Source organism: Myotis davidii, unplaced genomic scaffold (genome assembly GCF_000327345.1).
Source record: "Myotis davidii unplaced genomic scaffold, ASM32734v1 scaffold866, whole genome shotgun sequence".
NCBI lineage: Eukaryota > Metazoa > Chordata > Mammalia > Chiroptera > Vespertilionidae > Myotis > Myotis davidii.
In genome coordinates this window covers 1,509,677-1,532,179 of record NW_006297145.1, presented here as the reverse complement: position 1 = coordinate 1,532,179, position 22,503 = coordinate 1,509,677, and the positions used below count along the sequence as shown (strand labels likewise).

Genomic DNA, 22,503 nt, shown 5'->3' with positions numbered 1-22,503 from the left:
ATCTTTATGCTTGTGTCTACCTACTCAGTCTGTAGAAAAAAACAAATTTCTTTAGGAAGCACAAAAATAGTTGTGTGTTTTTTTAAAAAAAATCTTATTTTTAATCATGCATATGTATTTCCTTTTAATCTCCTTGTCTTCTATTAATTTCTATCTGTACAGTTTTGTCACCATCAATTTATATTCTGCACTTGAAGTAGTTCCAGAAAAAAATCACACCACCCAAAACCTCAAAACTGATCACTTGAAAATATGGTTTCCTTTCTTCCCTCCTTCCTTTCCTTCCTTCTCTCTAACACAGGTAAGACCTATAACAAATGGACAGTTGCAACCAAGTTAACTCACACCTGGAAGGGAGGTAGCTGAAATCTGTCTCAAAGAATCATTTTCCACAAACAGCATTTATGCATTGGCCAGGTGGGACCGAGACCAAGAGCACTGTCTAGGCAGTGACGCAACCCGCTGCAGCCAGGAGCAGCAGCTGAGACCCTCCATCCTCAAAGCCCTGCTCTCCATGAACACTGGTCTCTCCCATCCATCACACCCATCAGCCACCGAAACAGGCTTCTCAAGGACGGTCTTCCCCTAAGAGGTGGTTGGCACCGAATCTGGGGTGGGGGTGGCAGTGGGGGTGGGGTAATACAAGTCCTCTGGGCAGGCAGGCAGGCAGGGTTGTGGCTTAATAAGGCTTCCCAAGAGAGGGCTTGGAGAGCTGTCTACCTCATCTCCTTCCTTGCTGCTAACAGGCTAATCTTTCTATAGACACAGGACCCCCAAGTGCTGACAGACAACAGGGCTTCCTCCTGGTACTCCCTTTTCCTAAACAGGAGATGATGGGAAGATGAGACGATCAGTTTATTCCCAGAAAGAAAATGAAATTGGGTGTCAGTGCACTGCATGGATAGAGCAGACCCAACTCCACCAAGGTGGGAGGAGGGCCTATTGGTTACACCTCCCATGTGGGCACGAGGCCGGCCACCAATCCAGTAGCCTCTCTTGCTCAATGGCCTTGGCAAAAGGGAATTTGCGAGTGACAGGTTTTGAATGATGGTAAGGAGACCGACCAGGTGGAAGTTTGCTCAGAGGGCTCAACTCCATCTGGAGATAGACGTCCGCCTTCAGGAAACACCACTCAGCTGGAGAAGGTGGGGACAGATAAGGGGGAGAGGGAAAGGAAGAAAGAGGACGGGGGTCCATTTAAGGGAAGCTGGTAAGGTCCATCAGTCATGTTGTCTTGGGGTCTCCAAGGCTTTTTGCATTACGTACTGGTGTCATAACAATGTTATTTTTCTTAGTTCATATCTTCAACCTAATACCACACGGGGTGATAACTCAGAGCAAGAGAGGGGCCTTGAGAGTTGGAAAGAGCTCTTAGACACTGGAGAGGCGTACAGAACGGGATGAAGTCTTCTATTATAATTATTAGTTTGCTAATAATTGGCCCTGGTAATTATAGAAAAAAATGCCCTGAATGAAAATAGGAATTTGTAAGGAAGAAACATAAAGGATTTGAGCCTGGCCTTAGCAATGGTGGCAGCCTCTCCACTCTGGAACTCCGTCTCAGAGTTGGTAATGTAGTGCGAACCACACAAAATTATAAGCACTGTATCCTTATTTGTGGGCACCTGTGCAAAAAGCACCTTGATATATATTTTTTTAATATCACAGACCACAGATGATGGCCAATAAATGTCTTTTCAAGCATCCTTGATCAGTAGGCAATTGCCGTCGGGAGTGATAAAGGAGCTTTCTGAAGTTCTTGTTGGTCCCATGGGAGAAAGCGCTGTAACTAGCAATGCCTGCCTCAGAAGCAGGGATGAGTGGATCAGTGCACATGCTTGGCATGTTCCACTCCCATGCTAGACTGTTTTTGTTGGTTGTCTTCTCTAAACTTGAGAGGACTTGATTTATAGCAATCTTTATGGGCTATGTCTGATTTAGACCTTCCCATCGCCTCACTTTCTCAGTTCCAGGTGTCAGAAATTATGTCAAACTTAACCATTCTCTCCACCTTTTTCTGTATTCATTTCTCCTCATATTCCTCAAAAGGAGTGGATGGAAACTGGCTGAAATGAGGCAAAGAGGGCCCCAAATGGGGGGGGGGATCCTGCGGGGGTCTGACTTACTCTGCACTTTTGGAGGTGGAATGTGGGGGAGACAGAAGGGTTGCCCACCCCCAGGTGTGGACGGGAGCACTGGCAGATGGAAGACTATGGGAAACATCATGACCATTCTGGGTGCTGGGGACCGAGGCTGGCATCCTTGGACTTCCCTCTGATGGCCCCTGGAACACAGTCGAGACTGATCACATCCAAGATGATTCTCTATTACAGGAGGCTAGCTGCTCAGGGCCACCTCGAGGTCCTCAGGACCAAAGCCTGCTGTAGCCTAGACGGGCAGGAAGGCTCGGTGAAGAAGCATAACTCAAGAGTCCTTACAACTCTAACAGTCCCCGGATGACTCTAGCATCACAGAAACATAACACTGTTCCACTTGATTATAAAATCTAACACTGGCTTAGACATTCTGCACTCTCGCTGAGGGTTCCGACTCCCTTCCAGGGTAAGAAGCCCACCCACAGAGGACCACGCTTCTCTCCATGGGGGGCCAAGGAGGGGTTTCTCTTGCAGGAGGACTAGGGAGTGAGGAGCTATGGGGAAATGTGGGTCACGTTTAAGGCAGACTGTTTGGTTGTGTGGGGTTTTTCCTAACCTAGTCCTATCATCTTGGGTTACTCAATGTATAGGATAGAGCAGCAGGAAAAGTAGCAGCAAATGTGGTCCCAAGGCAAGATTTGGGGAATGGATGGGTTCCGGAGGGATATTATGGCCTCATGCCTCAAGCAGGGGGCTCTTATAATACCTTGACATTGCAATCTTAAGCCATTTCCAGCTTGGCCTTAAACCCTGGAATTGGGGTAAGTCCCCCATGGCAGCGGGAAAAATCAGGGGGCTTCGTACACTTTGGATTCTTTCTCCCTGGGCCCTACTTTCCTAGAAGGTAGGTGATCAGAGACCATTTCACTTTCGATCCCGAAGGACTGTACCACTGCACACGTCCTACATATTCTAGGCCTCAGGGTGTGAACTATCTTGGCATCTCAATACTCGGCCTTAGCAGTTTCTGCAACTCTTTCTCCCAAGGACAGTGTTGGCTGGGAGCTTGGGAAAGGAAAGATTGACTTTGTTCCAGTCTCTCTCTGCTCAGTCTCCAAAACTGCCCTCACACAGATGTTTGTATGGGTGTGTATGCATGCATGTGTACTAACCACAGATGTGCACATTCCTGGGCACAGAGCATGTTCCTCGCTGCGGTCATGTGACAAATGGTTAGAGTTTTAGGAGGCTCTGGGACTGCATGCTGTGCATGTGATCCATCTAAGACTGTGGGGTGGGATTCCATGCCATTACATAACATGGCGAGACTTGCTTCGTGCGCCCCCACTATGAGTCCTTCCTGGGTGAAATTAAAGGCAGACCGGTTGGATGCTAAGGATCCCTGGTGTGGAGAGGCCATTCCGTGGAGCAGCTCACTGTGAAATCAATACCAAAGGGATGCGGGTCCTGGCGCTGGGAATTCTTAACTCCTTGTCCTTCCTTAGCCGTGGCTGTATCCGCGGAGGTCTTTCCGGCTGTGTTCTCGGGCCTGGGGGTCCCGACAAGCACAGTCGCCTTGTAGGTCACAGGACATAGGGAAGGGAGTGACCTGCGGAGAGAAAGAGAGGGGAGGTGAACCAGGTGTTTGGGTCTCAAGGAATACTTTTCAAAGAGGCAGCTCAGGGGACAATCGCTAGATTGTGGGGGACAGCAGATTCAAGTTTGAGTCCTGACTTTGCTTCCTTCTAGCCCTATGATAGCTTATATCAAGATCACCAGCGTTGTTATCCTAGCAGCTTTCCTTTCCGTGGCATTTACCATGGGTCAGGCAACGTGCAAAATACTTTGCAAATACGGAAACATCAAACCCTTCGACAACTCTGTAAGACAGATACAAAACAGTCACCATTTCACAGGTGGAGAAACGAAGGCTCAGAAATGGTCAGGCATTCCCCCAAAGTAACAAATGGCAAATCTTGTATTTCCAGTAGGACGAGCCACCTCTCCTTCACCCTCCAGGTGCATAGCTCTGGAAGTGATATGATGAGACTGACTTGCACTATGACCTTTTGGGCTGGATGAAATTGTGGGTGAAGGATTGTAATGCACTATCCCAGAGCTGTTCAGAGAATTGTGAAATGGAATATCTGGTAGGACTGTCGAGGTGATTGGTGAGATGAAGGACGTGAGAGTGTCTTTTAAGAAAACATAGCTCTCTGCACGGATTGGGCATTTCCGTTTTGGGAGGCACGGATGCAAGCCACAAAAGCTCCGCTCAGCAAGAGCCAGGGCACCTGAGAGCCTGTTGGGGACATTTCACATAGAGAGTTTGCATAACATTTGGTTGAAGGACCTAGGGAACAGATTTTAGCAAAAGAAAAGTGAGAGGCATACAATGATTTGCTGTATGCAGATATTACAAAACCTGGGGAAAAGAAGAAATAATGATTTGAAAAAAATTTTAAAAAGAAACAGTGAGAGGCCCTAGTGTCAGTTCCCGCGCCATCCCCTCACGTGCTCTGTGACCTTGGGCCGCCTTCCTTTCTAGAAACAGAGACAGAGCCCAGCCAAGCGAACATCTTCCCCATGCAGCCAGCGAGCTGTCTTTCCTAAGAGCACCGTGCAGCCCCGGCCTGAGCCCAAGCTGGGCTAGCACAAGCCAAGTGGATTTCACCTCATTGCATCATGACTTTCACATCGCACTTTCCCCAGAGGGTCCCCCATCTGCGCAGATGGATTTAGTGACCTCATTCGCCTCCTGCCTGGGTAGGGTCTCCAAGTGCTCACAGAGCCTCAGAGAGCTGTGACTCTCTGGCTTGCGGACTCATTCTGTGTAGCTAACTCTTTTCTCTCTGCCTCTTGGCCCATCCTCCCTCCCTTCCTCCAAACCTCTCCCCATGTCCAAATGTATGGATGAGCAGGAAGATTGAGGTATCAGTCCCAGCAGCTCTGTCATCTAACAGTGTGACCTGGGGCATGTGACAATTTCTCTGCATCTTAGGTAACTCATTCGTTAAATGGAAACAGTGAAAGCATACGTGTCCCTGAGGCTGTGGTGAGGGATGAGTGAAGTAAGTGACAAAAACCACCTACCACACAGTGCTTGACATATGCTCAGAGTTCAACCATATACCTATTTATGCACATATATAGCTTTCCTCCTCCCTCTCGCTTGGTGAGTCAGGAGCCATGTCCGTCCTGTTCATTCTTGTTTTCCAAGGCCTAATCCATAGAACGAGGGAGTGTATGTTCACTTCTCCTTCTCCCTGACTCCTCCTCTGCACCCACAGCCAGCGTACCTGTTTCCCTAGTCAACTGACACCCGCAGGTGCTTGGTGCTGGGGAAGCCTTCTCACAGCTGCCTCTTCCATGCAGTGTCTTTCTGCTCACAACTCCCTGCTGTTCCCTGCTTAGCACCTTTTCTCCCCAACCTCCATGCCCTTATGCAGGCTGTGCCTTCCAATCTAGAATATTCTCCCACAACCGCTCCGCCTCCAGGAGAAGCAAGAGTGTTAGAATGGGAAAAGGCACAGAAAACCCTCTAGTCCGAGTGGGGAAAGTGAAGCAGAGCCAAGACCAAGTCTAACTGATGGTGAGTGGGGAGAGTTCCATCGTGGGAGCTCAGAGGCCTGGGTGGGCACCCTCAGGCCCCATTCTTGCTGAGCCATTTGGGGAAAAGCCCTTCACTGCCATAACCCCGAGTTTCTATATCTGTAAGAGTGCGATTAAAAAAGCACCATATTTCACATGGTTGTGAGGATCAAACAAGAAGAAATATGCAAAAGCCCCAGCACATGGCCTAACACTCAGGAGATGCTTAATGCTAAATACACGTGTGCTGACTCAGATTTCCCACCAGCTCCAATTTCACCATCTGTGACACCTTTCCTGCCTATTGCCACCCCCCCACCCCCGCCTCCCAGACTTGGGCAGCCTCTTTGTCCTCAACTCATCCATCCCTTTATCTGTCCCATTCTGCTGCCCTTGCCCACATCCTAACGTTACAATGATCCAGTTACCCCTCATGTCTCCTGCACAATTCTCTCCATAACTCGTTCCCATCGGGCACTACGACCCACGAGGGACTGTTTCAGTCTGGCTTCTCTCTCATGCATCCTGCCTCACCTCACACAAGCAAAAACTCAACAGGTACTATCTCTTCAACTAAGACTCAAAGTCCTTACCACGGGGTCAAGGCCATGTAGGACCTGCTCTCCAACGCTTCCTAGACCTCACCTGCCCCCCTTCTTCCCCACACTCCTGCGGCTTGTTTATTTGTGGACTGGTTCCTCAAATACTCCGAGTGCTTTCCCACTTCTAAGTCTTTAGCCATTAATGGCCCTCCACCCTGCTCTCTCCCCTGGCAGCTCATTCACTCTGCAGGTCTCATCACCCCCCTCACTGGCCTGACCAATGGCACCCTCACCTCCATCCCATCTCCCAGCACCCTGTCTCCATGCTCCTTGTACTGAAGCACTTCTCATTCGTACGCCAGCTCAGTTGAGGCAGGGATCATGTCTGCTTTGAACTGAATCTTTATATACAGAGATCAGGTGTTCTGTGAACCCAGGATGGAGGGACAGATGGGTGCATGGATAAATATCCAGGCAGCACACAGGCCAGGCAGCCTCTGCTCTTGCCCTCGCTGTCTGGGTGACTTGGCACAAGCCCCTGCCCTTCCCTGAGCTTCAGTTTCCCCATCTTACATTAAGATTGGAGGTTAATGTTCTGGACCTTTCTGTGTCTCTGAAAGTCCTCAGTCTGAGAAAGACAGAAGGCAACTCCTGGGCAGAAAGTACCTAGAGATACACATTCGGCACACGCTCCTTGCGTGCTCCCGTCCTGCCACCCCCAGTTCCACCAGCTTCTCCTCGGCCATTGGGTTCCAGGCCCCTGCCTCCAGCTGGTTTCTTAGGCCGGTCTGGTCACCCTGGCTCTGTGGGTGTGAGTGACCGTTCTCTCTCCTCCCGGGTCATTCCAGGCCGTTTCAGCATTTTCCCAAAGAAATGTGTCTGGCACCTAAGGAAGGAACCCCACACAGAACACAGCCGAGACTAGAAGGTTTGCTCTCAGGGGCAGGTCTGCAGACAGGCAGCTCCTCGTCTCCACCACATGCTGAAGTGCGGCTGCGTTTACGGAGTCCTCCAAGGAGTTTGGGAGCAGACAAGCCCAGCTTGGGGTGGGCACTGCATGGCTTTGGCGAGTCCTTGGCACCCTGTGGACTCACCCCCCCGCCCCCGTCTATAAGATGAGGGTCTTCATAAATACCTCGCAAGATTCTGGGGAGGAGTAATGAAATAATGTTGCCTCCAAACTAGCTTGCAGGTGCCCAGTGCTTTGTCCCCTCCTCCTGCCCTTCGCTCTCCTCTGTGGGAACTGCCTGTCCTGAGCTCTCTCTGCACAAGTGCCCTCCTGATCAAGGTCCTACACCTAGGAAGAGAAGGGAGGCGGTGGCCAGTCCCCCACCGTCCCAGGTGCTCCTGGGTCTGACCTGGATGAGACTGGGGAAGCCCATGTGTGCAGGTCCACAGCAGTGAACATTTTACACACATGCACACATGCATGCAAGCACATGCACATACACGCATGCACACACATTCGTACAGGTTCATAGCAGTGAACACCACTTTCCACACACACATGTGCGTGCACACACACATGCACGTTAGCATTTCCTGAGGGCCTTCCACTTGCAGATGATTGCCACATGCTAGCATGCGGACCCCACACCACCTCAGGAGGCTGTCGTTATTAGCTGCCCATCTTGCAGATGAGAAAATAGAAGCCTCAGAATGTTTACAACAAAGCCCGGCTGCCCTGGGCTTCACAGCCCATCGATTAGTCGATGATGCAGGATTCCAAACCCACTCAAACACTGAGTTTTCAGCGAGTGAGCCAGGGCGAGGTGCCTGCCTCACCACATGGCCGTCAACTACTGCTTTGCCAGATAGACAATAGCCCCTTCTCCCTTACATGTCTGGCCCTCAGTCAACACAATGTGCACTACTGCACTCACCCTTCCCAACAGCCCTACTAAGGCAGCTATTCTGACCATCCCTGTCCTACAGCGCGGAGGAAACTCAGATGCCAAGAGGTGAGTCACTGGCTGGCAAGTAGCCTGGGTTCTGCATCCCTGTTTGTAACCATTCCTCCCTCCTGTCTCCCAAATGGGAGGCAGAGTGGGAGTCAGGGTCCCCTTTTCACAGAGAAAGAAACTGGGGCATCCTGGGTTTCGTCCTGATAAAGTCAGTGCTCAGCAGAAATCCTAGGCCCCTGCCTCCCCTAGTAGCTGCCTGCCTTCTCCCTGACATGGCCTCCCAAGAAAGCCTACCACGCAAGGCACAAGCCCTGCAGTGGCCAGTTTACACCTGGGACGCCTAGTGCCGTGTGGATAGGCCGCCCCAGAAATGCTGGGTCGCCCACTCTGGCATTCTGTCAACAAGCCCAGGTCAATGACTAAGGGCCAGGATTCTCTCCTTTTTCCCTCTGGGCTGAGGATGTCGCTCAGGCACAGGGGTTTCTTCCCCTGGGTGAGCTGCCTGGGCTGACACCTCCACCCACGTGTGTGAGCAGCTCAGGAATGCAGGCTGAGAAAATGTATCACAAGGCCCTGGCCGCAGGTCTCCTCTGAGGCTGGGAGACAGGCAGGGGCTGGATTATACGCAGACTCCGCAGGGAGGTCCCCAGCGGCAAGTGTGCAGTCAGAGGAGTGAGAGGCACCCGGGACTGAAGGTCAGATAGCCCTGTCTGTCCACCGCCCACTGTGGGACTTGGGCAGGTCACGTGGCCACTCTGGGTGTCAGGGCATTCATAGTGTTGATGGAAAGATTTAAGGAGACCAAGGAAACTATGGAGGGGATGTTGAGTCTGAGAACTTCCCTGCAAGCTTCTTGGGGGTAGTAGCGTGGATTCGTGCCTGGTGGAGGGCATGGAACAGTCCGCGAATACAGAGGGTGGTTTCAATGTGAATAAGTGGAGGATAAAAGGAGGAAAAGTGTGGTAAAGCAGAGAAAAGCACCAGCCTAGACCCAAAGGAGACATGGGTTTGATTTCTCACCCTCTTACTGAGTGTATGTCATCAAACAAGCGATTTCCCCTCTGGGGGCGTTCAGAGGTCACAGCAGTCCTGCCACTCAGGATTTTGGATAAAGTATAAAATTCAGGTAAAGCATGTAGCATAGTGCAGGGCATGTACTATGTGCTCGATGATGATGATGGCGATGGTGATCTTGGTATTGGTGGTAGTGTTGATGATGTGGTGATAATGGTAGTGATGATAGTATTGACAATGGTTATGATGATACTAACTTTTCAGGATGGAAAAGCTAAAGTGAGTGTCTAATTCATCCACATGAAAAAGTCAGACCTACACCCCAGATGAAGAAATCATAGCGTTCCAGAAGCTAGTGATTTTTGGACAGGGGGATTAGTCTGATCTGCTTAGCCATATGCCTGTTATCCTTCCAAATCTTCCAAGCTAGGCACATCTGTCAACTCTTCCAGGAAGCCTTCTAGAACCTTCTGGGCTGGTTCAATGTTTAAAGTCATTGACTACCCCGATGGCTCTCTCGATAAAGCTCAAATTCCCTGCTTGGCCTATATCAGTCTTGCCCATCCCTCTAGGCTCATGTCTTGCCCATTCCCTGCTTGCCCTGTGCTCCTACCACAGGCAAGGAACCATACTTCCCTTCGTGCTCTGTCCTATGTCTGGGTTTTTGCACAGACCATGCCCTTGGCCAGAAGCCCCCTTCTCTCTCATCCTTGTGTCTGGTCATCGCCCTACTTTTCTGACCTGGGGAAGACCTCCTGCACCTTTTCTGTCTGCTCTGGTGTTGCCCTCTCTGGAAGTTTACTGATTCCCCTCACCTGCGGTGTCTCCATGAGCAGGGACAATACTCTCAGTGCCCACCACAAGTCCACAAGACGTGAGCTCAGTATGGCTGAGCCCCAGTCCGTCTTGCTCATGGCCTAGCCCAGTGTTATCACACAACATCAGAACCTGGGGTTCATCAGGAATCAAATCAAATGCATGCTCTTGCCCTCCTGGAGTTTTCATTCTAGCAGCAAGAAGGGCAGGAGTTACCATATAATCAATAATGCATACGTTTTGTAGTACATACCAACGTGCTAAGTGTCACGGAAGGAAAAAGGCGTGGAAGCCAAGGCAATTGGGTGTGGGAGTGCCAGGGGGATAAAAGGTGGGTGGCCAGGGCGGGGCTCCTTGAGAATGTGGCACTCAGGCAAAAAGACCTGCAGGAGGTGTGGGGCAGTCATGAGGGGGAATGGAGAAGGTTCTCAGCCAAAGGACAACCATGCAGGAGGACATGTAGAGTATACTGAGACATGAATCTAATCCAAATGTCAAGAAATAAAAAGTTCGGGTGAACCAGCCTGCCCAAGGGCACAGAGCTAAGTGGCAGCCTGGGACTGCACCCCCCTTCCCAGGCATCTTCTAGAGTCAGTCTCCCAGTTGCCTGGAACATGACCAGGATGGTGGTCCCAGGCCACCACACCTTAGGCAGCCTGGGTGTGCTGATGTATGAAGGTGATTTCCCCTCCTCTGTTACGACTCCACGTGTGCTTAGAAAGACTGCAATTATGAAGGAATGCTTGTTGCTGTTGTTATGAGGGGAAACTGCTGAAGCAACCGCTCTGGAAATCTGCTCTGTATTGGAGACTTTAGGCTCCACCAGGAAAATAATACACTGACACGCTGGGAAGCTGAATCCCGCCCCTTCCTGTCTGCCTCGTGCTGCAGACAGGTGTCTGGGTGAGAAACTGGTCACCCCTGTCAGACCGAGTTTCCTGCACTGTCTTGCTCTTGTCTGTCAGCCGGGCCCAGGTCACACAAGGCAGATGTGGGAAACAGCTGGTGTCTGCAGAGACAAACAAGGGAGGAAGGATGGAGGGAGCAGACAGACATCCTTCTGGGCCAAGTGACTGGGAGGCCCCAGCCCTGGGGACCGGGGAGAGGGTTAGGTGGAGAGTTGGCGAGAAGGAAGTCTGGGAGAAGGTGCTAAGCGCTGAACCCTGAGCCCGAAGTTCATACCCTGGACTCAGTCCAGGAGGACTGAGAAGCGAGAAGCCCACCCACCAGGGAAGGGCAAGTGCAAGCCCAGAGCAGCGAGAGGTCCAGACCGGGTGCAGAGGCAGGGCTGTGTGGTGAGGAGTCACTGGGGTTGCATCTCAGCTCTACCACTTCCTGGCTGCATGGCCTAACCTCCTAAGCCTGAGCTGCATTATCTGTAAAACGAGGACACAAAGGCAACACCTACAACAGGCTACTGTGCCGACGAAATGAATTGACACATGTGAAAGCAGTTATCGCCATGCTTGGCAAATAGCAAGCTTTCGACAAATAGCAGCTACATTATTTGTTTGTAGTCGGGAAAGGCGAAATCCTAATAAGTTCTGTCACCTCGTACAGATGATCCCTCCGCTCTGAGCCTCAGCTGTCTACATGGTTGAGTGGTCCTGGGGTCTAAGGATGGTATTATGCACAGAGATTCCAATCCATGGCCAAGACATACGTGTACTCAATTAATGGCACTGCTGTACTTGGAAAGGTGCAGGAAGCAAGTCTGCCCACTCAACGAGTTTCTGAGTGCCAGTCTGGGTGCTCATAGTGCCAGTCTGAGTGCCAGTCTGCGTGCCCTGATATGTGTCCAGGGCAAGAGTTCAGGTGGGACCACCAGGTAAGGGTAGGGAGGGGAGGAGAGGAAGGAATCTGGCCCCTCTCCTGCTCTCGGAGGCTTCCTGCTGTGGAAACTGGAGACAGAAAGCAGGAAGTTTTTCCACTCGGGGAAACTCCTGTCTGGGGCGTCAGGGATGATTGGCAAGGCTGGGAGCCTCCGCTACTCCCCACCCGGTCTTTGCTGCTGGGAAAAGCGGCTTCCATCTTGCCAAGGGGAGGGGTCCCACACCCCAGGTTCCTTGGCAGTCTGGGTTGACAGTGAACTGTCTGCAACTGGAATGGAGAAGGTCATGCCCGGGTGCTCTGAGGACACGGCCCTATCCCCACCTGCTTTCCTCTTTGGAGACTCAGCCCATGCGGGAGAAAGCTGGGCTTGTGAGTCAGACAGAACTGGGTTGGAATGGGAGCCTCGGTGCTCATGGCCAAGTGAACTCAAGCGAGTCCCGCAGGTACTCAGAGCCAAAACTGGCTCACCTGTGCGACGGGGCGAATAGCACCCTGCCGGGCTGAAATGAGGGTTAAAGAAGGTGACGGGGGACAAGTGTCTGACCGTGTCTGGCATATTCGGCAGCTCACTTAGGGGTATTTTATCTTCTTATATATTTTCTCCACCTCTCATCTCTAGAAGCCAGTTTATTGCAGGGAGTAGATGAGTGTTTACAAGAGAAAGTAGAAAGTTTTCAAGAAGTTGGAGTTTATGTAGAAGTCAAACTGAGAGAGGATGAATGACTTTAATTCGGGACCCCTTTCTTCTCCAGAAGAAACACCTCCAGGAATCTCGCATCTGAAGAAAGGCCAGTCTCTTTCTAACAGCTGATCACTAAGGTTAAGCCGTGTGCACAGTAAGAGAGGCCTCTAGGCTCCAATCCACAGGCCACACACAGTTCTCACAGCCTGCTCCAACCTGTGCACCTTCACCCGGACACTCCCAGTCCAGGTCTCAACACAAACATCACCTCCTCAGGGAGATGCTGACGGGCACACTGTTCTCCGTGAGATCCCGTACCTCTCCTTCACTGCCTCTCCCACCAGGTGATTAAATGCCTGTCGTGTTCCTCAGTGCCTCATGTCTCCTGACCTTCACAGGCCGTGAGCTTCGCAAGGGAGGCGTGCGCAGGGCCCGGGCCATGCTGGTTCCCAGGTGCACAGTGAAATTGCATCTCCCTGCAGGAAGGAAGCCTGGCCACCTGCATTCTGGAGCCTTGGCTAACAGGAAGGACAGTTTAAAGTGGGAGAAGGGAGCCTTTTTAACACACCAAAAGCCAAAATTAATGTATAACATGGGTGGGAAAGGAAGAAAGAGTGAGTAGATCAAATGACATCTAAGATCAGGTGATTTTTCAGCTCAGATTGTAGATGAGTATAAAACAGAGATCGTTTCCCATTGTCTCAATGATCACAAGAATAATTCTCAACTCAGTGGCCCAGGTCGACCACTGTTCTCCCAGCTCTTGGCTGGGCCCAAACTCTAGTCCCAGCGCTGGCCAGGAGGAAGGTGTGCATGGCCACCCTCTGTGAGTGATTGATACGTACTTCAGCCCAATGTTTCAGTTTTACTATAAACACTTGAATCACTCCTGGTGCACAAAGGAAGAGAATCACAACCAAGACTCATTGTACAGGTGTGAACAGCAAGAGAGGTTATGATGCTCGACGGCCATGACGGACCTTGTTGGAAATGTCCCCCCTTCTCTCTTCCCCTCGACCTCAGCCATCACCCCAGAAGGGCATGTTCTCTGCAGGACTTTTCATGGCAGTCTCTGTCTCTGACGCCATTTCCCTGGTCACCACCCCCACTCCTTCCCCTCAATCCTCAAAATGCAGCATCAATGTGAGCCTCCTGCAGAGCCGTCTCCACCTCTAGCCTGAGCCTCCACAGTACCCTGTCCTTCCCTTTAAAAGTATGTATTACACTTTCACTTGTCAAAGCTATCAGGGTAAGGGACCACATCTGCAAAAATCATCCATGAGCCTCCAAACCTCGCTCAGGGTCCAAGCACATGACATTAGCTCCACTACTGGCTAAAAGGATAAAAAGCACAAGACGATATGATACAATACAGTACAAGACAGCCTGTAGGCAAGCGCTGGCACAACCAGAACAATGGATTGTCCAACAGGTAGGGGTCATCCTGGCCCAGTAAGCTGGGCTGCTGGGGAGGAGGGTACTGCCTACCTTTTTGGTCTTCACCGTGGACGTGCAGCAGTCCCCACCGTCGTAGTTGCAGAAGGCTCTGTTGTTAATGGCATCACAGTAATTGTCTCCCATGAAGGGCTATAGGAGGAGAGAGGCAGGAAGGAAAGGTGCCTTGTTAGCATCCTAAAGCAAAGGTGGGGGTGGCAGGCACAGGTCTGTAATCATTTAGCCGTCTCTCATCTTCTCCCAAACCGCTTCCTGGCTTCAGATCCTAACACCCCCTTGGACAAGTCAACACTTCTACATGTATAAAGAGTCTTATGTAGCCAAGTTTTTCCCAATTAAAGTATGGTTGCCCTGGGAGACACACTCCTGTATGTCTTACATCTTCCTAAAAAAGGGGGCTCATTTTACTTGAAGAAATGATAAACCAAGTTGAGTCCCCCTGCCCCACTTTTACTGGTAGGAGGTAATTTAAAAACAATTTATAATAAAATATATGCAAATATATTAGGAAACTGAGTGTGAACTGCCCAAAGAACCACTCTCTAACTGGCCAATCTCAACATGGAGAGGGGCTATGGGAGAAAGGTCCATGAGACCTTTTGAGTAGAGTGGAAGGAGTTGGCCTAATCAGAGAGCTTCGTGAAAGTGTCCCTGAGGAAAGGACGTTTTGACTGAGATTGGGAGATGAGTGGGAGTTAATCAGATAGGAATGGAGAAGGGAGAATTTCCAGATAAAGGGGCATGTGCAAAGATCTGCTACTTAGAGCTTTCTCCTGTCTAGTATTTCTCATGCTGCTACTTCCAACAATGGAAGCAATTCATTCTTCAAGATCCAGCTCCAACATGATCCCTCTAAAATGCCTTCCCTGACACTCCCAAGACGTTCTGCCCTCCTGCGGTTTCCTGTCTGCTTCCTTTACTATTCTGTGAGTTCCTTATGGACGGGAGTGTGTGTCATCCATTGGTCTTGCCCCTACTTCCCAGCAAAATGCCTGGAAATTTGAGCAAAATTTTGTATGTGTTCCTTGAGTGTTCATTTAGTAAAACGGTGGACAATGGAGGCACACACATGGCTGAATGGATGCATGGATAGATGGAGGGCAAAAAGACTCCACAGGTGAACCAGGGAGCACAGTGACTGTTCTCACTTGGCTGAGATCATTTTATTCTCAGAACCAAGAGTTGTGTCAGGCACATAATATGCACTCAGTGAGGCTGTGATGACTGAGCGAGTGAATGACCACTTTGGACACAGCTTGGGGTAGAGGGCTGGGGGCACAGTGTCTCAAACCCTTTCTGGATCTTGGCTACCTCTACACCCTCCAGGTGGATGCCCCCTCCCTAGACCCAGCCTTTGTATCTCTTCTAAGTATCCTTTTCTGCCCCTGACAAGAGGCCAGCTATTGGCGCTAAGCTCAGGAAGAAAGGAGATGAGGGGCACCTGCAAGGGCAAGGGCGATAAGCATCACTGGCAGGGCTCAGAGCCTGACAGGTGAGGGTCTTGCAGGTCCCGATGCTGAGTCAAAGGAAGGATCGAATTCTGCTGTCACACTGGTGGCCCAGACCGCCGACTCAGCAGGACGGCTGCCCAGGTAACCCAAGCTCCCTTTGCCCGAAATGCTGGACTGATCCAGGGAGATGGGAAGAAGCAACAACCACATGGCCATGGCCTTGGTGTTGCTGTCCCGTGCTGACTCTTGGGAGAATGGGGTTCTTAAAGGCCCCAGTGCCACAGGAGAAGATGCCACAGGAGGTCCCTAGCCAATACATAGACAAAAATGTGTGACCCAGGGACTGTCTTGTGACACAGGGCAGGGGATGGTTCAAGAGTAGGAGGTGACCTACTGGGAAAGAAAGAGCACCCGAATGGAAGCCAGGAGCCCTGGGCTCTGTGTCTGTTATGCTGTGCCACCTTTGGCCAGTCCACCCTCTCTCCGGCCACAATGTCCAGTTTATACAACAAAAGAACAGGATGAGATACACTTCCAGTTGGGGCATTCTATCACAATTTAGCCCAACCACCCGCCGTCTAGATCACCGTTCCCCATCTTTAGATTAAAAGGTCAGGTTTAGGTCACCTAGAAGAGCATTTCTGGTTCTGACATTCTAAGAATTTCATCGAATACAACTTTTCCTAGAGCACAGTCCAGTCCTTTCCAGCTGCCTTTTCCTGAGTGGGCTCTGGGGGACCACGGAGATTTGGACATCCACCTGGATGGGATTCGGGGTCTCTTCACCACCAGCTGAGCAGAACCATGGGGCATGGGGCACACAGACGCGTCTTCTAGTTTTACGAAAAGCCCCTCTTGAGAACACAGGTGACATCCGCAGTACTCTGCCCTCCCCAAGCTTGTCCCTGATACATAGAGACAGAGCTCCTTGGTGCCAAGTCCCAGGGCATGGCTGTGACTGAATTGAAAGGTCAGAGAGCATCCTGGTTCTGTTATCCATTAACCATATTTCAGCTCAGTGGCTGGGTTCTAAGGGGTTGAAGAGCAAGTGAGTGACATGCATATGGCAGAAGGACGTGACCTGTAAGATGCTCACCATAAAGTAGGAATGGAAAACACCTGCCTCACATGGTTCTGTGAAGGTTAAATGTGAATATGCTGGTAAAACCCCGGCATATTACAGATGCCAAATCAATACGACCTCCCTGCCACTGTCACTCAGAAACGCACTATTATGCTGAATGCAGGGTTAGGAGGCAGAACAACCTGGATCGGAATCCTGGTTGTTACCCAGTAAACATATTTTTGAGTATGTTTGTTGGTATCTCTGTGCCTCAATTCCACCAGCTATAGAATAGGATTGCTGATTTCTGGCCAGGAGGCCAGTTAAAGGGATATTTACCACATTTAGCAGGTACAGTAAATGGTAGCCATGATTAACACAACGATAACATTAGTAACAGTAGGGTCATTTCCGGGGACTCACCTCACAGCCTTTGACACAGTGGATCACAGCAGGGTGAGGGTACCACTTGAGGCCAGCCGTGCAGACGACTCTCTGTAGAGACAGAGACGGGTCAGATGGGTTTGGTTCTGGGAGGGAGCATGTCTTTGCTGGCACCACATTCTACCACCCCACCTCTTTCTGGATCTTCCAAGTTCTGACATCCCCTTAGGAATTACATGGAGAAACTGCCCAGGTACTCGCAATAGCAGGAGCCATGAGATTAAAGTAACTCTTGTGTTCGCTGTAGGTGTCCTGAGCCTATATTTCCCTGGCAGGAATAGGGCTGACAAGAAGCAGAACTGAAGGATGGAGACAAGATCGGAAAGGCCTTTCAGAAAATTTGTGGCTCATCTTTGACCCATGGACAGAGTTGGGGGTAAGGTGGGAGGAAGGAGGAAGCGTAGAAAAAGAGGAGGAAGAAGGTAAGGAGGGAGGGAGGGAAAGTGGTGTGTGTGTACAAGTGTGTGCATGTCCGTGTGTGTGCATATAACTATATGTGTGTATATGTGGGGAATGGTGTGGAGCAGGGAGAATGCGGACACTGAGGACCACTGCCCAGGGCCACTCTGGGAACTCTTTAAAAAGGCACATACTTTGGGTCTGCCTTGCATCTAATAAATCCAAACCTCTGAGGTTCAGGGCTTCGGACTGTCCATTTTAAAAACCAGCCTCCCGGTGAATCTGGTCCACAATGCTGTGTGAGAGCCGGAGGATGAATGAACTAACCTTGGATTCGGAACCCGTGGAGACAGAGAACCCTTTGGGCTTCCACTGGCTGCCCTGCCACATGGGCCTGCTCACACTTGCCTGAGGTGGCCCACCTTCCCTTCTTTATCCCTGCGACTTTGTTCCTGCTGCTTTCCTTCCCCAAACAGCTTGTCCTCATCTTTTCACTTGGAGAATCTTTCGTTATCTCTGAACTTTCTGCTATAGACTCCCTGCCTCTGTGCTGCTCTCCCCTCCCCCACCCTCAGGCAGAGCTGACAGGTATGCATATGTGTATTTATTTATAGCCTCCTTTAATAACAATTGCTGTTATGATAATGACAACTAAAATGCATGGAGTGCATTCACGGTACTAACTGCTTTATGTATGATCTTATTTCTTTCTTGCCAGGCAGTGAGGTGGGCATTACTCTCAGGTCATAAGGACAATAATTCCCTAGGCTCCATAGCGGTGACGTGGAGAAACCAGGATTTGAAACCTAGCAGTTGCTTTGGAAATAATTTAAGGCAGCTGATAGCATAACATCCAACATGAGGATGATTTTTAAGTAGGTGAAAAAAGAAAGATAAAACTAGGGAAATAAAATAGCATCAGGAATGGGGCTAATGTAACCATCCTAGAAGCTCCCTTCTCTAGTCTATAATAAATGACTGTTTTCCATTTCAGATTAACAATGATTTCTTTTAAAAAGTAAAAAATGAGATAAAAATGACCTGGAGGCAAATGCTTAGATTTGTAGTGAGAAGTAACTGTTTCAGGAGCCAGCCACGGAAGTCTATATGATTGGTGCTTGCTCTCCTGGCTGAGAGCCAGTTGATAAACTTTAATTAAGAAATAGCCCAGTCAGTGGGGATCAGTGGTTGAGGGTTGACCTATTCATGGTTGAATTCCAGGTCAGGGCACATGCTGAGGTTGTGGACTTAATCCCCAGTAGTGGGTGTGCAGCAGGCAACTGATCAATGATTCTTATTGATATTTCTCTCTCCTTCTCCCTCTGAAATCAATAAAAATGTATTTTAAAAAAGAAACAGTCACATGGTCAGAATGTGGAAAAGCCATGTGACTGGCTCATTCTCTCCCTGAGGGCAGACCTATCTGGAACCCAAATAGTAATTAGGTTTCTTGGTGAGCTTGGAACTGAGGTCACATGACTCCGAGATCTGGCTGAGACTGGGATGGGCGCCTTTCTCCTCTACCACACTGCATCTCTGGTTCACCTTGGATCTCTCAGGCCTAGGATGGTGCCTGGCACATGGAGGAAGCCTAGGAAGTATTTATGTTATAAATGAATGAACGGATCCATCTCAGGATAGAGATGATTTTGTTGATGGACTGCATTTTCTCATCTTCCCCCTTCTCCTAGACCCATGGTCGGCAAACTACGGCTTGCAAGCCACATGCGGCTCTTTGGCCCCTGAGTGTGGCTCTTCCACAAAATACCACGTGCGGGCACGCATGTATAGTGCGATTGAAACTTTGTAGCCCGTGCGCAGAAGTTGGTATTTTGTGGAAGAGCCAGTATTTTGTGGAAGAGCCACACTCAAGGGGCCACAGAGCTGCATGTGGCTCGCGAGCCACAGTTTGCCAACCACTGTCCTAGACCTAGAGCCGTGGTAGGCAAACTGCGGCTTGCGAGCCACATGTGGCTCTTTGGCCCCTTGAGTATGGCTCTTTCTAAACCTTAGGAGTACCCTAATTAAGTTAATAACAATGTATCTACCTATATAGTTTAAGTTTAAAAAATTTGGCTCTCAAAAGAAAATTCAATCGTACTGTTGATATTTGGCTCTGTTGACTAATGAGTTTGCCGACCACTGACCTAGAGCATCAGGACATTTACTATGCCTACCAAAGTGTCTAGTTTAGAGAACCAGTTTAGTGTAGAATGAATTAAAGATCTTGGACAAACAGCCTACTTTGAAAATCTGCCAGCAGTCTTGAAATGTGAAATCTTTCTGGCTCCCTACTGCCTCTATTGATGAGTCTGCCTTCTCCCAATAGATACATGCAAAGCAATATATGGGAAGGACCTTGGGTGCTGAGGTATGACAGGCATGGTTACAATTCTGACTTAAAATTGCTCTGTAAATTTCCTCTCGGAGACTTGGTTCTCCCATCTGTTAAATGGGCACTGAAAGTGTCAGAGGCTTGTTGTGATGACACACTGAGATAAATAATATGGAAATGGTTAACCTAGGACTGGTTACTTAAGGTTCTTAAGGGCAGAGCCTGGGTTTGAGACCTCTCTATGTCTCTCCCCAGGACAAGGCATGGAGCACAGCAAACACATACATGTTGACCAAGTGAAGGAATGTGAGAGCCCCCCATGTTCCTCCCATCCAGCTCAGCTACTTTCGTGCCCCCCGATTCCCAGCCATGGGGCTAGAAGTAGAGAGGGACTGGTTACTTAAGGTTCTTAAGGGCAGAGCCTGGGTTTGAGACCTCTCTATGTCTCTCCCCAGGACAAGGCATGGAGCACAGCAAACACATACATGTTGACCAAGTGAAGGAATGTGAGAGCCCCCCATGTTCCTCCCATCCAGCTCAGCTACTTTCGTGCCCCCCGATTCCCAGCCTTGGGGCTAGAAGTAGAGAGAATCACCTGCTTTCATTCTCTGAGAAACTTTAACCAGACTTTCATTTCTAGGCTGGAGAGTCTGTTCCCAGCTAAAATACAGGATGTTCGAGGGGCACTTGGTAATGGTTGAAGTAGTAGAAACAGCAGGGTTAGGATCCACTAGGGATTTGATGCCCATCCCTCCCTTGCTTATTTGGGAGCTAATTTAATCCGTCCGTAGGAGTGTCTTGGTGTGGTTGTACATGTTTCTGTCAGTTGAGGTTTACCTGACGTGAGTTCAGAAAAAGGACTTTTATACCATCTGCATGATCCTATTTATCTTTCCAAGGTGTTCGGAGTTTCCACTATTCCTCAGAGCTGCATGCCCCACCTGTCTCACTACAGGGCCCCTCTGTATGCGAGGAGAGCTGGGAAAGGGGACAAGCAGCAGGAGATGAAGGAAAGGCTGGGCTGTTTACATCACAAGTTGTGAGATCCCAGGGGGGCGCCTCAAATGTCAGCTTTGCTCCCCTTGATGCCAGTGAGACCGCTAGTCCCATCAGAGTCCTTTCAGACCAGGTTTTGTAAGGCAGCTTTCATTTCCTGCCTTGGTACATAGGAAGAATATACTGCCTTCCTAGCTGCAATGACCACCAGCATCAGTGCCACCACCACCATCATCACTGTCAACAACACCAGCACTATCATCATCTCCACCACCACCACCACCATCATCACCACCATCAACCCTACCATCATCACCTCTACCCTCACCTCCACCCTCACTACCACCCCCAACCCCAACATCATCACCTCTACCCTCACCACCACCACCATCACCACCAACCCTATCATCACCTCCACCCTCACTACCACCACCGTAATCATCAACCCCACTATCATCACCTCCATCCTCACCACCACCACTATCACCACCACCACCAACCCTATCATCACCACCACCCTCACTACCACCTCCACCATCAACACCACCAACCATAATATCATCATCTCCACCCTCACCAACACCATCAATACCACCACTAGCATTATCACCATCACCTTCACCAGCACCACCACCACCACTGTCACCACCAATAACACCAGAACTACTGCTGTCACACTACCACCACCACTGCTATCATCTTCATCATTGCCAAACCCACCATCATTATCCAGATCCTTATCAACACAAAGTCCTCTATTACATAAATATTGTGGTCCAAGACCTATGCTCTGAACTTTCATCTATTTAATTCTTATCATAACTATAAGATAGGTACTAATTTTGAATCTGGTTTACACAAGAGGAAACTGAAGCATGGAGAAGTTAAGCAAGTTGCCCCAAATCACACATAGATTGTGGCAGTCAGGAATTAAACCCACATCTCTCTGATTCCAGGTCTAGACTTTGAATACCACACTCTCCTTCAGATTCCCCGAACCCCCAAAGCTGCAAACATAAAGTGGCTTACTCTTTTGAGTAAGACCAAGGTTCAAAAAAGTGGAGAGGCTTTGAAACAAACATGGGAGCGGGCACAGTGTCTAAAAGATGCGCCCCAGGTGGAACCAGACATGTAAGAAAATACACTGAGCCTCCTCATTCTGAGCTCAGATCCCACACCCTCCTGATAAGATATGCTGTCTTTTCTCCTGGACTTTTCCTTGGTTTATGAGACCTTCTGTGAGTGAACTGTATCATTTAACTTTAGAAAAAAATGAAAAACTGTATATTTTCCTTTTGTTATCAAGTGGGTAAGGTTTTTGAAAGCCTAGGCATTTTCTACCCCATATCCCTTGAATCTGAAGAATACCTGACATTTCAATGGAGGTACGCAATCAGTGGCTTTGAACGAGTGAATGAACAAATGAGCAGATGAGTGACTGTATCATTATGTCTATGAGTGAATGAGGAATCGCTGGAGTCTGGACACATCTCTCCATCTGTGGGCTTCCCCTCCATGGCTCAGGACACCCCTTCTGTACCTTGAAACGCATTCTGAACTATCCCACCACTGACCTTGGACACCTGCAGGATTTCCCACGGGCCCTGCTCTGTGTGTGACAGGGTAGAGCCGTAACCTCCCCATCGGCCCTGCCCTGAGTGTGAGAGTGGCGGTGCCCCAACCCCCTGATCGGCCCTTATTTTGTTCGTTAGATTCCACATATGAGTGAGGTCCTGTGGTAGTTATCTTTCCCTGACTGGCTTATTTTGCTTAGCATAGTACTCTCCAGGTCCATTCATGCTATTGCAAATGGTAAGAGTTCCTTCTTTTTTACTGCCATGTAATATTCCATTGTGAAAATGGACAACAATTTTTTTTATAC

The 22,503-nt window shown here is 49.6% G+C and overlaps 1 protein-coding gene across 1 annotated transcript in view; it reads right to left on the bottom strand.

Annotated features, from left to right (window-relative positions):
- Positions 1-6: 6 nt before the first annotated feature.
- PAPPA (pregnancy-associated plasma protein A, pappalysin 1) overlaps positions 7-22,503 on the bottom strand; it is a 181,963-nt gene continuing 159,466 nt past the window's right edge. The window contains exons 19-21 of the mRNA XM_015569900.1: positions 16,871-16,942; positions 13,967-14,065; positions 7-3,705 (exon numbers count right to left, since the gene is read on the bottom strand). Coding sequence (XP_015425386.1) covers positions 3,598-3,705; positions 13,967-14,065; positions 16,871-16,942 — 279 coding nt within the window. The 3' untranslated portion in view covers positions 7-3,597. The remainder of the gene's footprint in view (positions 3,706-13,966; positions 14,066-16,870; positions 16,943-22,503) is intronic.